This window comes from Ursus arctos, unplaced genomic scaffold, assembly GCF_023065955.2.
Source record: "Ursus arctos isolate Adak ecotype North America unplaced genomic scaffold, UrsArc2.0 scaffold_19, whole genome shotgun sequence".
NCBI lineage: Eukaryota > Metazoa > Chordata > Mammalia > Carnivora > Ursidae > Ursus > Ursus arctos.
This window is the reverse complement of record NW_026622863.1, coordinates 4200460-4216021: the sequence shown is the minus strand read 5'-3', so window position 1 is coordinate 4216021 and position 15562 is coordinate 4200460. Positions and strand designations below refer to the sequence as shown.

Genomic DNA, 15562 nt, shown 5'->3' with positions numbered 1-15562 from the left:
TCTTCACCACTGCACTGCCATTTAGATGGGGCCTGGTCATTGCGCCCGGAATCGTGGCGGCCTTCAGGAGAGCTAGGTCTTCGCCATACACGTTTCTAAAGCAGCTCCTTGACTCTCTTATCTGTGTCTTCCCGTCATACACTCGCTCCTGAAGGCGTGGGACCAAGGGCCAAGGAGGTCTTGTGTAGAGTTTGTGATGAGTCAGTGTAAGCAATTGAAATGATGCTTAGGGAAATTATTTAGAAAGAAAAAGCATCAAAACAATTCTGTTAAAGCTGAGTAGAGTAATACTGAAGCTCCTTGTTTTGAGGAAGGGTGAATGGCCGGGACGGTGTAGCCGGACACCACCAGGAGTGCTTTATTCCTCTGAGCTGCTGCTTAGCTCGAAGTGCTCATCTCCCAGGGAATAAGAAATGTACAGAATGGTAGGGTCGCAGACATGGAGTAAGCTGCCCTCTGCCCGCAAAGAGCTCACCTGTCCAACTGGAGAGTTAGATATGTCATCCAAGGAGACAGACCAGCAAGAGAACTACTAAAATAGATGCATACACCGATGCTTTCGGAGCCAGAGGAGGGCTGTGCAGCTCAGGCGGAGGCAGAGGTAAAGCAGTGAATCTCAGGGGGCATCCTGTGGTCAAGTCCCACCCAAATCCTGTTCAGAAGTTATATTCATTGACAGAAGTGTCTTTCACTTCCAATATTCACATGAATATTGGCTCTGTTGGGTTCCCCACACCACGCTCAGGTTTGGTGATTTGATGGAAGGACTCACGGGACTCAGAAGCTGTTACCACGCAGGGTTTAGTACAGTGCAGGGACACAAAGGCGAGATCAGACCGCCATGGGAAACCTTGAGACTCCTCTCCTGGTGCGTCAAGAGAACGCACTTAATTTCCCAGCATCGGCGTGTGACAGCACGTGTGAAATGTTGTCTGCTGCGGAAGCGCATTGGAGACTCAGTGCCCAGGCGTTGTACCAAGGACTGGTTACAGAGGCATCGTCTGCCTAGCGCAAACCAGAATCCCAGACTTCAGAGGGAGAGCAGGTGTGCGCCACAAACCGCACGGCGCGATTTCGGCACAGTCCCTTTGCTTCTTGGAATGGGGGGATCCCTCCCCACGTCCAAGTTCCCAGATGCCAACCGAGGACCAGCGCAGCAAGCAGACCTTTCCAATAACAGTAGCCCCACGCCTGCTATGTCAACTTTTCCTGCATCTTGAGCTAGCCAGTTTCTGTCCTTTTCCACACACAGAGCGTACTCAGCTCCGAACAGCTGCTGTCTGTGTAGAGCCGCAGTTCTATGTGGAACAAACAAATATACCCTGAGACTGCGAGAGAGGACTTTGAAAATCCTTGGAACACGTGGTTCTTCTCCAAAGAATGAAGTGGGAACTAATCCCGAGATTATAAGACAAATATGTGACTATCGCATGACTCATCTATAAATGATTTTGCTGGTGTGTGTGTGTGTACAACTGTTAGCTACATCTTTGAATCAATAGAGCTTTTCATGTATAATTTGGGTCCTTTCCCCTATAGTTGCCCATCATCAAAAATAGAAGGAGACACACAGGCTGCTATTCACAACTGCCAGTGTGACCGTTAGCCCCTGGGGTTGTGCAGTGAGGTGGCCCTAGACCTCTAGTTCCTGTTCTTCTATTTCATGTCAACAGAAGAGCAACTGTTAAATAACTTTTTTTTCATAAAGGTAATGTGTATTTATTGTAGAATATTTGCAAAAATATGAAAAAACAATAAATAAAAGCTCCTACTCATTCTGTACTCAGACATAAAGGTATAGTTGGTCCCCCTCCCCCATCCTCATTCCTCTCAGCTTACCCATTTCAGTGGTCCAAAGGAGAGCTCATGTGACTTTGGGAAACACTTTACATTAAATCTTGTTGAAAATTTAAGAGGAGACCTAGTCCGAATACGCAGGTGTAATATTCCCTGCAGTCCTTGCATGGTGAGCAATTAAAATTAATGTGCTCACATCTGGCCTTTTCAGGGTCGACAGGAAGATGCTGAGGAGTACTTGGGCTTCATTCTAAATGGACTTCATGAGGAAATGCTGAACCTGAAGAAACTCCTGTCACCAAATAACACAAGTACGTTGCGGTCTATTTGCCACAAAATTAAGTGAGAACCTTTCCTTAAGAATTGCTTTTGAACACATGTCACCTGCCCGTGGAGTACGTTGCTTTTCCCCCAGGTCATTGACCCTTTGAGTCCCTTTCTCACTAGGGCGAGTCTGGTTATCTTTATATTGCTTTTTTTATAGACCATTGAGAATGTTCTACTTGGATAATTTAAAATATATCCAGAACCTCTGCTTTTTTTCCCTTCAACTCTTAATTAGGAAAATGATGAAACATGCAGAAAAGCTGGGAGAATAGTTTGGCGAATGCCTGTATAAGCGCTGGATCCTGCACCTGCTAGCATGTTGTCATGCTTTGTCTGTCTCTGTCCCCACACACAGTTTCCTGAGTGACACAAGTTAAGTTGCAGATACCAGTTTAGTTCGCCCCTAAGTGCCAAAGTGTGCATTTCCTGAGGATGAGGACGCTCCCCTGCATGACCGAAGCCCCTTACCGAATTAGGAAATCTGGCTGTGATTCCATAGTCAATGCCTGATTTCCAGTCCGCCTTCGGATTTCCCAGTTGTCCTGAGCACGCTGTCTTGGGTAGTTCATTCCAGCAGGGGTCCGGTGGACATACGTGTTGCATTTGTTCTCCATGTAGGACACACCCTGATTTCACTTTGAAAGCTAACTGTGCGGGTGGCTTATGCAGAACCTTTCTCTAAAACCTTTTTGCTGTTACTGTTGCCAGTGGTAGCTTAAGCGAACTGTCTCCTTTTCAGAACTCACTATTTCCAACGGACCCAAAAGCCACTCAGTGAATGAAGACGAGCAGGAAGAACCAGGCGGAGGAAGTGAGGACGAATGGGAGCAAGTGGGCCCCAGAAATAAGACTTCAGTCACTCGCCAGGCGGAGTTTGTTCAGACCCCAATCACTGGCATTTTTGGTGGACACATCAGGTTTATGCTTTTCTGGAATACTTTAGTGTTTGCCTTTTTCAGGGTTTTGCCGTTTTGCTGAAGGGGGAAGGTATAAGATGTGTCTAAGAAATTTTGGACTCGATGGCTTGCCTTTACGCCTCTGTGCCCGCTCTGTCCCTGGACTTCCCTGTGCTTGTCCTGCCCAGTGCTTGCACTGCTCCCGCCCCGCACAGCACCTCAGCACAGGGCGCTGGCCCCCAGGGCCTGGCGACTGCTCTGACTCCTGCTCCCTCACTCCATCAGCACTACATTCCCTCAGGCCAGCTGCTCACCGCTAGGTAGGAAGAGAAAGACTTGTTAAGTTGAAATACATGTTTTGTTAAGAGAAGAAATTCTTGTGTCTGACTAGAGGAATATTAGACGCCGGAACTGAGTGAGCTAGAAAGGTAAGGGAGTGTGGAGGGAGAGTTCTGTGTAAAGGGGCACGTGGGGCCTCCTGGAGTGTCTGGGCCCCTCCTCTGCCCCATTTCCCATAAACCAGCTGCTCATTGCGCTTCCATGACGTCCTTCTAGAAGGCTTTTATTTGATTGCATTAGAGCCGTTCTGGACCATCGTTATGTGGAACTCAGGAGCATGGGGGCCGTCTCCAAGGAGGTTCAGTCATCCAGAGTCCCAAAGGGCCTCTTAGAGCAGGATTTCTTCTGGGAAGGCCTCGCATTGTATCCTACAAGGGTGGTTTTTTAGTGAGACTCACCCTTTGCTTGTCCCAAATGCTGTGTATCCAAAAGAAGTAACACCCTTTCCAAGGCATGGAGAGTTAGTTCGGTCTCTCTCTGCTGTGGTACAGCTTAGGGTGAGCCCCTTTCAGTAGGCTAATAAAACCTCAGCATGTCCACTGGCTCCTTCACAAGCCAGTCAGTGCTGCTCTGTCGGATGGGATTCAGAAGCCAGTCATGCCACCTCGTCACCTTGAACAGGTCATTTCTGTGCTCTTCACTGTGAGCTTGAGCCTGCGGGCCCCCTTCTGTTCTGGAGTCGCTCCACATCAGCCTTGTGATCAGGTGTGCTCTGAGGGAACGCCCGGCCCCTGACCGCTGCCGCCATAACTTGTTTTTGCCAGATGTGATTCCTTGGGCTGGGCCGTTTTGGGAAGGGAAGCAGGGATCCAGGTCAGGCGACAGCAGTGAGAGGAGGCCGTCTTGTGCCCTTAGCTCTGCATTAGACCTCTGATGTTAGCATTCTTGGGCCGGTCCCTTAGGGATGGGAGAGAGGATGAGGGAACAAGCCCGGTGATTGCAAGGCCACTGAGACCAACATTCCCAAAGAGCCCACACTTGTTTGAGACTAACCAGTGGGAAAAACCAGAATCCACTCTGAGAAATTTCTAGCTTGGCCTCCATGGCTCTGTCAGGCCTCTAGCCTCAGTGGTCTTTTTGTGTTGAAATTGATTGTTGATATTTTTGAGAAATCATAAAGCAAGGATAGGAATTAACTCTTACAACTTAGGAGACTTCTTTCCTGTGTGCATTAGCCATCAGGAAGTGCACTTCCTTCCTTGTTCGGACAGCCGGAAGGTTTTTCTTTTAAAATTCACCCTCTTTGGGTGGGTTTTCACTTCCCCCAGGAAAACCAGCACCTTTCTTCACCTTTCCCCTCAGGCCACGTGAATAAAAGTCCAGGCCGTTGGGAGTCAAGAGGACCGCCTCTTGATTCCTTCACCAGTTTTAATGCCTGCTGCTCCCACTGCCGCTCTCGGAACCAGGGGAGTGGCCGTTGCTCCCGCATCCGTACACTCGAAGGGAGGGCGCATGAAGGTGCGTCCTCACATCGCGCTGCAGGGAAGCAGCATGCGAACGGGAGGCCCTTTAGCTTGCTCGTCACGGCGTCTGCTCTGTAAAGCCTCAGTATCCACGCACACCCATGTGATGGCCGTCGTAAACTAGGTCACTCAGGCTGCAGAAGTGGAATTCCTTGTGGAGCTCCTGGAATGTTTCCTTGCTGGGGCTAAGTGAGAGATGGGCCAAGCACACAAGTTTTTCTGAGTAAAACTTAGAAAAAGAAAAATGAAATGAAAAACCAGCTAAGAAAACAAGGTTGAATCGGCACCCTTCTTCTTGAGGGTGGTAGGTAGCCTTGTTTCCTGGAATGTTAGCTTATTTTTTATCATACACACCCTGCTCCTCTTCTCTTGTAAGTCATTTTCGTAGGGGGAAAATGCCATGAAACATACTCTTTACCCTGGGGTTTCCTCTCTTTTATTAGAACAGGCTATGATACTTTGAGAAATGGAGAGTGTCCGCATTTGAGGCCATGGCCAGATAGGCGCATTTACTGACTGGTGTGTTAAAGTGTGGGGTGGAGGTGAAGGGATTCGGAAGGTGAACTGTCTTTCTTCCAGCGTGCTTGCCCTGGGAGAACGATCAGCTGGTGCATAGTTGCTAGAAACACTTAGGGGGTGGTATTCAGCAGGATTGTTTTTAAATTCAGTGCATTTTTGGCTTTTGTGTTCTCTCTGGTCTTCTGAAAATGATTCTCAGCAATCTCATTTTCAGTTAATGCCTCTTCTCCTGCTGGCTCACCTTAACAGAGAACGGGAAGGAGTGGTCTCTGACAGTGTTCTGTTTTTGTCTTGGCCTCTTAGGTCTGTGGTTTACCAGCAGAGTTCAAAGGAGTCGGCCACTTTGCAGCCATTCTTCACCTTGCAGCTGGACATCCAGTCTGACAGGATCCGGACGGTCCAGGATGCATTGGAGAGCTTGGTGGCAAGAGAGTCTGTCCAGGGTTATACCACAAAAACCAAACAAGAGGTATACTCATAGCTGATCTTGAACGTTTGTGCTGAGGCACTCTGGCGTGGTGGAAAGAGCGCAGAAGTAGGAGCGAGGAGAAGTGTGTTTGCATTCTGCCTCTTAACCCTGTCGCTTAACTGTTTTGGACTGGAAGTTTCCACATTTTTAGAATGAAATGGTTGAAACATGCCCCTAGCAACCTTCTTTACCTCTAAACTGTATACCCAAGGTAATGATCGTTTAGGTTATTTACCCTGAGCTACATTTAAGTTTCTGGTAGTCTAATCATGATGAAATAAAAATCAGTACTACCTCTAACGGAGGCCATCCCTGATGTCATAGAGCACAGTTCCACGAGATTAGGAGAGAAAAGAGATTCCAAACGTAGCGATTTTGCTTTTGATGGTAGGTCTTCAGGGACATTGACAAATAGAAACTAGCTTATTTCATGCCTATTAGTCTTTTATTTGGTCTGAAAAGGATAAAAGTCTGAGTCTTTCACTGTTCAGGAGTCAAGGGAAGCAAATAGCTTTGTGGGGTGTACTTGTCAGCCGAGTCAGGAGAGGGAGAGAATATTCTGCTCTCGAAGAGCTTACTGGGGTCCAGATGTACCCTCTACGCCTGTTTTCCACTCTGGTCGAGGGGGTCTTCTCCTTTGCTGAGATCGTGCTGGTGACTCCTGGCAGCACTTGTTTGGACCGTCCCTAGTGTCCCTGGGAGGCCTGCTGTGAAGGGACTGTGTGTCCGCTGAAGGTGCATGAGGAGTAGACGTTGCCAGCACCCCACGGAGCTCAGTGGGCCTCCCTGGCTGTGCAGCGCGCGCCGGGAGAGCAGAGTGGAGGAGGACGTGGAGACCTTCGGTTCATCTGGGGCCTCCTGCTGGGGCTGATGAAGCCGTCCTCTGGGGAGAGCCACACATAGTTACGCCTAATCCTCCACCACGTTTTCTGACTTGCTTCCCACGGGCGATTTTGTTTAAAAAATAAAAGTGGTAGGAGCGAGAGACAGAATCTTGGCACTTGGCTTAAGTGAATAAGCTGAGGCTGGCGGTGGAACTTAATGAGAGAGAAAGTGGGTATTTGTTTTCGGGGAGGTTGGTTGGTGTGGCTGAGTTGTGTGCTTGGCTCATACTGTGGCAGCTGTGGCTCTGGAGGTGGAGTCACTGTCCTGGCCCCCGAGCCTCTCTCCTCGCTCGCTCTCTGCGGCCACCCGTGGGGGTTGGTAGGCACTCATCCCGTAGGCGGCTTTCTGCTCTTCCCCAGGCTGCCGGCAAAGCCCCCTCACATGGCGGTTGTCCTCTCCTGCTCCTGCTGCAGTTAGCTGTGGACTGCGGGGAGGGTGCAGATGAGATAGAGGAGAGAGTGTGAGGAACAGGTGGCTTGTTCTAGATAGCAGGTGGAGGAAGGATGGAAGAAAGAAGAGGCATTTTGGTGGAGTCTCGAAGAAGAAAATGGAACTGCAAACTGTCCCAGCTCCGTGATGGTGGTGGTGTGTTACCAGATCAAGAGCAGGAACACTCAGAAAAGCAGATGTTCGAGAAAGGAAGATTTCGGGCAGTTCGTATGGGGTGGGGATATCTGGAAAGAGCAAGTATCACGTTTTCTGGAATGTAGTTTCTTTAAATTTACTTGTTAAAATACCCAGTTGAATGTTTTTATATTTTAAGGTCACGAGGTTTTTTGCTTTGGGAACACATTATGAAGGTCCATGGGAAAATACGATTATACAAAATACTTGCTGTATAGAAAAGGTCTGGTTTTATTGGGCGAAGAAAAGTGTGTCTCAGTTTGTCTGGAAACCCAAAACACTCGGAAGAATTTCAGATTAGCCACTTGATGAATTGCCTGAAAACTTGAGGTCAGAATCTGGGTTGCCAGCACTGAGAAGCATCCCAGAGACACGTTTGTCCAACTCCCGATTCACGAATGAGGAAGCTGGAGTCCACTCATCAGAATCCCGGTTTTTTAACTGTTGAGCTGTAGCCACACTTTACCATCATTCACACGTTCTTGTTGGGATCGGAGTCAGGGTGGGAAACCAGGTGCCCATTAAGACACCTCCACCCGGATGTGGATGTGGTCTTCTGAAAGCTTTCTTGGTTTCTTATCTATGCTCTTATCTTTTAGATTGTGACTCAAACAAATATTTCTACCAGAAGTATCCTTCATGTAAATTCAGAAAGCATCGAAGGGTTTCTAAGTACAAAGAACAGTAAATAAAGGGAATAAGAATAGTTTGTGAGGGTGCATTTTATTTATTTATTTATTTATTTATTTATTTATTTAAAAAAAAGATTTTATTTATTCATTTGACAGAGATAGAGACAACCAGCAAGAGGGGGAACACAAGCAGGGGGAGTGGGAGAGGAAGAAGCAGGCTCCCAGCAGATGAGCCTGATGTGGGGCTTGATCCCAGAACGCCGGGATCTCGCCCTGAGCCAAAGGCAGATGCTTAACAACTGAGCCACCCAGGCGCCCCCATGTGAGGGTGCATTTTAATGAAAAGCAGCATTCATTAGACCTGTGAAAGCATGTAGGGAGCATATAAGTTGATAAAACTGAAACTTGTAAAACTAATGGTTAGACTAGATGGCTGTTGGGTTATTTAGAAGAGGTTATTTAGAACACTTACTTTGAGAAACACTCTGGCTTCCGTTTAATTGATGCTACGGGACTGACTAAAAAAAACATGTTAATACATATGTAATGCAAAGTACTGCTGCTAAGTTAGCTTTTTAATTTTTGTGCCGATGCGTCATGAATGCGTCACAGAGCAAAGGTTCTTAACGTGGCATTCACACATGGGATTAGGGATCCATGGGATCTCCTGCAGTTGCGTGTAGAGGGATGTATGCCTTTTTCTAAGAGGAATGTTTGTAGCTCTCACAAGGCCTCTTAGCAGAATGTTAGATTTTCAGAAGCTGCCTCGACCCAGCAAGGGTTGAGCAGTGCTGTCCTGGACCGTCAGGCCACCGGCTCTCACAGGGGGTCCTTGTGTGACGGACATGTGTCTGCTGCCGCGTGAAGTAAGGCATGGTGGGCCCTCCTCTGCTTTGTGCCTTAGGTGGAGATAAGTCGAAGAGTGACTCTGGAGAAGCTCCCTCCTGTCCTTGTGCTGCACCTCAAACGGTTTGTTTACGAGAAGACTGGTGGATGCCAGAAGCTCATAAAAAATATTGAATATCCTGTGGACTTGGAAATCAGTAAAGGTAACAAACGTGGAAGGTGAAACCCTTCATGGTGACAGTTGTCCTGGGAATCAGTGAACTTGGCACTTAGCATTTCTGTATAATGACTTTCTGTTTTTAAATTTCTCGGCTTATAATAGACCTTTGTATTAAAATTGTCACCAAAGAGTAGCCTTGAAAATTAAAGGCAAAAATCAGTAAGCCGTGTAATCTTACTAGATTAGAGAAACAGAAATTTTGTCCCTCAAAATGAGCGTCATTTTTCTAGAAATACCTATAGATTAGTGGTACAAAATCATTTTCTTTATACTAAGTGTTAGCAGCTGTCCCGGCCCAGCCTGGTGAAATGGGCTTTTTCAGTGAAGTGAGAGAATGTGGCCCATAGGCCACTGGGGGTTCCTCTGACCTCTTGTTGCATGACGCTGGGTCAGGTTTGTGGCATGCTGTCAGCCACAAGTCTCTGCAGGTAACCGGGGCTCAGCAGCCTCGACACATTTTGACCAAAGCACGAAGTTTAGGTTGTCTTGGTAAAAGCGCAGCTTGAGGGAATACTTTCCTTGAAAGCTTCGGGATTTGTGAAGAAGGTACCGTTCAGTCCTAGGCTTCATTGGGAGCAAGCTGGAGGTAATCCTCAAAACATTGAGGAGTGTGGAAAACAGAGAAGGAGTTGTGGGACCTCATTCCTGGGTTTTGCAGAGGAGTGAAGCTGTCGCTGGCCCCTCCCCTTCCGTCCCCACCACACAGCACAGCCACACTCCACTCCTTCCCAGCTTGTGACTCCAGACCTGGGGGGTAGCTGGCCCCACCCAGAGCCCCAGGCAGGGACGCTGCATTTCCGCAGCCGGTCTTCAGGTCTTCAGGTCGTCAGCTGACGGCTTTGACTCCTGGGCCGGGTTAATGTGCCTCCCGCCTCCCCACTTGGAGGGGCTTCCTTCAGAGGCAGCATGTTTTCCTGATCCCATTTGAGAACCAGAAAGTGGGAGAAAATGGCCCCCCCCCCCCCCAGAAGCACATACTGGGTCGCCCGTGCTGTTGTGCCTTGGCTGTGAGGGAATGAGGAGCGTGCACTGAGCCCAGAGGGCCATCCAGTGCCCCGTACTCTTGTATCGTCCCTCAAGCCCAGATTAACCATTTGGACTGACTACACGAATTTTATAGACAAGATGTTTTCTTGCTTGTTATGTGTGTTTTTATATCAGCTGCCACCTTAAATGCTTTCTAGAAAGAGAAATGAGCTAAGAGAGGACCGGAGGCCCTGATGTGGGTCATGGGTGGGGGGATGGGAGAGGCTGGCTGGTGGTGGCTGTGGCAGGAGTCCACGTGCAGGCGCACAGCTCCTGCAGGGGGCCCCGGGGCCCCGAGGACAGGACTGCCCCCCTGCCCAGCTGGTAGGCCAGTGCCTCCTTGGAGAGACCATCTGACTCTCGCACAGTGGAAATTCTGTGGTCTCACTCACGCATAAAACATTTCAGTTCTTAGGTTTCCTGGGGCTGTTCCGTTTCTAAGTGGGCAGCTTTCTTCTTTTCCAGTGTTTAGACTATCTGCTTCTAAGGGGCTTCAAGCATGAGCGCGGGGTGCTCAGACTGTCTCTTCTCTTTCTGCTCCGACTGGTTGCTGGCGATGTGCGTTGCTGTACCGCCCGCTGGTCCCCCCATGGGCAGGGCCTGTGCACATGAGGGGGGCAGTGGGTTTTGTTATTCTGGTTTGCCAGGTGGTGCATGTGAGTGGGGACCATTGTCAGCTCTTCGCTTCCGTCACTCTGAGCCTTTCTTTAAGTGCTTTTATAGACCACAGCTGTTGGTATTTTGTTTTTCAGAACTGCTTTCTCCAGGGGTTAAAAATAAGAATTTTAAATGCCACCGAACCTATAGGCTATTTGCAGGTAAGTAAATTTGTCTATTATTTCCTTACTAAAGCAGTGATAAAAGGGTTTATGCCCAGGCACGGTTTTGCTGTAATACCACCTAACACAGAGAATAGACGCTTCTGCTGCTTTCCCCACGGACTTGCTAAGTCAGTACATCTTTTGAAAATGTGTGTTTGTCCTGACATTTGGTGCTTGGAAGTTGACAGAATATCCTTTTGGCTCTAAGCTGAATCCAGCCCTTGTTTAGCATCATTTCTGTCTTCGAGTCAGAGAGCAAATGTGAGGCTGCCCGGCCAGCAGTTTGGGGGTGTGACCTTTGCTGCTGCAGTTGCGCTACCTGTGGGGGGTGGTACCTGTGGGGGCGCTACCACGGAGCGGCCTGGTCAGGTTAGGAGAGCGGGTCTCACACGGACGCTCCGCCGGGTGGTCTTCCGCACTGCGCTGGCTCGCTTGGGCTCCTGGGCTGCCACACTCAGGCTCAGAGCCCTCCGAGGGAGGCGATGGCACCCCTGCGGCCCCAGAACTGGGGGCCCTGACACCTCTTACCTCCTGGCCCGGTGCTTTCTGTGGCACCTTGTGTCCTTCCTTCCGTCCTCCTTGCTCTTTTATAGCCTGAGTCTTCTGGCCCTTGGAGGCTTTATGTCTCTTCTGGTAGTCACTGTTTGCAACAACTGCGTGTGCTTTCTGGCCTTTTTTATTAGGATTTTCTAGCTGCTTTGTTATCCGCCTTTTGTGTTGGCTTTGATGAGCCTGTTTGTAATTTAAAGTAACATAACTCTTATTGACCCCCACATGTTTATTGAACCTTTCTACTAGGTACCTTTTTTGTAGTACCTCATTTATTCCTCACAGCTGTCCTGAGAGATATGGTGGTATCCCCATCTTACAAAACAAGAAACCCAAATTCTGAGAGACACGCTCTCTACTCTGATGCGTGGTGGCCTGGCTGGGCTTCACCGTGCAGCCGTCAGTCCCTCCTGTGCATTTAGGAGGTTGGGTTGGGCCCTGATCAGGGGGTCAGGTTCCTGCACCACACAGGTAGGGGTTTGGCCCAGTCGGGTCTTTCTTCCTGCACGCTGTGCCCTTGACTTTCTCTTCTCCCCCAAGGCAGCTGATCATGGCTCCTCCCAGACAGGGTGGCCATGCACTCCTGTGGTGTCTCCAGCCCTTTCCTTGCCCTGCCTTGTCACGGAAGCCCTGCCGCCTTGGCTGGCGCTCAGGCTCTGCAGCCTGCCTCCAGGACCAGATGAGCCCTGGGGTTCTGCCCACTCAGGGAGCTTGGCACCGAGGCCCCAGGGGGAGATGAAGTGCTGCTTTTGCTGCCTCCCTGCCGCTCTACCTCTTGGGGCCATTGTGGGGGAAGGCTGTGGATTGAGGGCGAGGTTTTCCAGGTTTCCTGCTCAAGGAGCCCCGGTGTGGTCCTGTTCCGCCTGCTGTGGCCTTGGCCCAGCGTCTGAACTGGGGCTGTCACTTGCAGTCCTGACTCCTCCTCTCACGGCTTCTAATCTCAGAAATAAGGGCACTGGATTCGTTTGGTTGGAATTTTCTATAAAATGTGAGTAAGGAAGAGCTTGGTGAAAATGGTTCGGATGGTGGGATCGAGAGAGCAAGTGAATGCCGCGCTGCCCAGTCCGGTTCATCAGGGGCTCTCCTCTGGCCCTGACGTGCCCTGCCAGTCCCCGGGCGGCCGCTTCCGAGACCCCAGCCGTGTGCAGTCCCTGCTCTGGAGGTTTTAAAATGGAGGTGTCCGGAACGAAATACGGATCAGTTAAACCACAGGTCCTTTAAATCCCACTGATAGGTCACTTTATATAAACTCTTGCCCAAGTCAGGTAGGTCTTGAAAGTGAAAATCCAGGACGAAAGCCTTAAAGCGGATTTGGGGTCAAAAGGACCAGCTGTGCCAAGCTTCTTCCATGCCCTTGACGGCCCTTTGAGCGCTGTGGCCAGCAGCACCTGTGCTGGTCCTGCTACTGCTGCCTGCCTGGTTGTGCTGCAGTCTTCCACCCTCGGGCGGCCAGTGTGTTTGTCATGTGGGTGGCCAGGGATAGAGCTGCGGCAGCCTCTGAGCCCCCAGAGGCTGCTTTGCCAGAGGGGTTGTCCTCCCACCAGTGGTGGCCACGGGCCCGGAGCAGGCTGGGTCCTCCCGAGGAATGACCGCGGCCACCAGAGCCCGGTGACATTCCCAACAGCCAAGTATAGTGCCTCTTCAAGTGTCTGTCCTTTTTGCCCCTAGTGGTGGCACATAGCTTGCCTGGCCACGTTGCTGGCCCCCTGGACGTTTCCCCCACCCCGCCTCCTGTCTGCTGCCTGGGCCCCTCAGCCCTCCTCCTCACGGAGGGGAAGGTGCGGCTTTTGGTGTCTTTAGGTTACAGAATTTTTTTCTTTCTTTCTTTTATTTTTTTTTTTTAAAAGATTTATTTATTATTTATTTGACAGAGAGAGAGACAGCCAGCGAGAGAGGGAACACAAGCAGGGGGAGTGGGAGAGGAAGAGCAGGCTCTCAGCAGAGGAGCCTGATGTGGGGCTCGATCCCATAACGCCGGGATCATGCCTTGAGCCGAAGGCAGGCGCTTAACTGCTGTGCCACCCAGGCGCCCCACAGAATTTTTTTCTAAGTATATAACAAATGGTATTTTTATTATTATTTTGGCATTATTTGTTGAAACATGGAAAATTAGAACTTTTTAAAAGGAAAAAGTGTGATGACTGGTGCCCTCTCGGTGGGGCTGCTACACACTCAGCCCACATCACAGCCCTCCTGTCCCTCCTGAGGCGGCGAGGTCACTCGTTGTGATGACAGTCACAGAAAACCTGGGGTTCTTGTGTTTTCATGTTTTTTCACAAGCATATTCCTATGTCCCCAGTCCCTCTCTCTGTCCATCTTATTGTGATACAATCCACTAATCCTTCTAGCACGAGTATATAGGTTTTTCTGTTTTTTTTCACCGTTATGACATCTTTGAGATTCACGGGCTCTCCAGAAGTCTAGAAGTGGGATCGGCTGGATCAAGGGCATGAGCGTTTTGGGGTCTCTGGGCGGCATTTCTGGAGGTTGGTCGGTGTGTGGTGATGGCAGCTCTGTGGGGGCCGGCCGGTCTTTCACGCTGTGTCCCGTGTGCTCTCGTCAGTGATGGACATGAAATAGTGGGCAGTCCTCACCTGAGGGGCTGGCATGTGCGACAGCCCCACCGAGCTGGTGTCTCTTGTGTTTGTGAGGTGTTAAACATTTAAAAAAATGTCATTAAGATACACACGTGTGGCTTTTTGCTGTAAATTGTGCAGGGAGTTTGATTATGTGACATAGCTTTGTGTAGTGACGTCTCTGTGTCCCACCTGCCTCGGTAAGGTGTGTCACATGCAGTGGCTTTGTCGGGGGGGTCAGGCAGGCGCCCTCGGCTGCTGGGGTGCGGTTCTCTCACCGGGGCGCCCGTGGGCCCTCTCTTGCAGTGGTCTACCACCACGGCAGCAGTGCGACGGGCGGCCACTACACCACAGACGTCTTCCAGATCGGCCTCAACGGCTGGCTGCGCATCGATGACCAGGCGGTCAAGGTGATCAACCAGTACCAGGTGGTGAAGCCCACTGCGGAGCGCACAGCCTACCTCCTGTATTACCGCCGTGTGGACCTGCTGTAGCCGCCTGCGCTCTGTGTGCCCGACGCCCGCTTGCAGACACCGACTCCCTCTGACTTCCTCCCTCTCTTTAGCGCCTCTCTAGAGAGACTCTTTGTCCTTTGCAGAAATGGGCTAGAACGGAAAGCAGACGCCTCGGGGTTTGTGCGCAACAGTTCGCGTTGACGTCTACCTTCCAAATCAAAATCATTCGGTTCCAACAGACTGTCGCTTGATTTAAGAAAATACACAAAACCCATGTTTCTGAAATAATGCTGATTCCTGAGTAAGAAGGGGGACTTGCATTTGATTCCCAGTCTAATTGCTTAGTAGAATAAATCCTGCACCAGCAACACTTGTAAATTTGTGAAAATGAATTTTATCTTTCCTTAAAAAAATAAATTTTTTAATCCATCACACTTTCCTTCCCACCCTTTAGTTTTTGATAAATGATAAAAATGAGCCAGTTATCAGAGAAGAAATAGTTCTTACTTCAAAAGAAACGTAAATACAAAAAATAAGTTGCTGGTTCCTAACAGGAATAAATACGTTTTAATAATTGTGCGATGAGAAGCTGCTTACGAACACATTGCAGATCAGATATTTGGAGTTAAGATGTTAGTCCGCATAGATGGGTGATTGTAAACTTTATTGCCATTAAAAGATTCAAATTGCGTTCATGCTTCTGTGTACACGTAATGAACAGTGGGCAAAATAATGAAGATTGATACTTCCCTAAGTCGCTCTGTTTAATTCTGCTGTCTGCTCTCTATAATGCTGCGTCTCTAATCGTACACAGTTTAGTGATCTCTAGGAATACAGAAGTTGTCGCCCATCAATAAAAATCACAAAGTTGGTTTAAAGCTGTGCGTGGTGTTTCTTTGACTGCAGACGCCTCTTCCCGTCACTGGAGTTCCGGGGGCACGAGGACACCCCCAGAATTATAGCGAGCCCTCCAACCAGATGAACCAAGACTCGGGTTGTGCTCGTTTCATATGTCCACTGTTAGTAACTAGTGATTTGGGGAAATAGAGCTTTTGAATCTTCTAGTCGCAGAACAGGGGAGGTGACGCGTCCCTGCGGTGTTCCTGGCCCTGGCGTGG

At 49.5% G+C, this 15562-nt stretch overlaps 1 protein-coding gene across 1 annotated transcript in view; it reads left to right on the top strand.

Moving 5' to 3' along the window:
* Positions 1-15322, top strand: part of USP10 (ubiquitin specific peptidase 10) — a 72520-nt gene extending 57198 nt beyond the window's left edge. Inside the window, exons 9-14 of the mRNA XM_026494668.4 lie at positions 2009-2108; positions 2864-3041; positions 5645-5810; positions 8856-9000; positions 10796-10861; positions 14296-15322. Coding sequence (XP_026350453.1) covers positions 2009-2108; positions 2864-3041; positions 5645-5810; positions 8856-9000; positions 10796-10861; positions 14296-14483 — 843 coding nt within the window. The 3' untranslated portion in view covers positions 14484-15322. The remainder of the gene's footprint in view (positions 1-2008; positions 2109-2863; positions 3042-5644; positions 5811-8855; positions 9001-10795; positions 10862-14295) is intronic.
* The last annotated feature ends 240 nt before the right edge of the window (positions 15323-15562 follow it).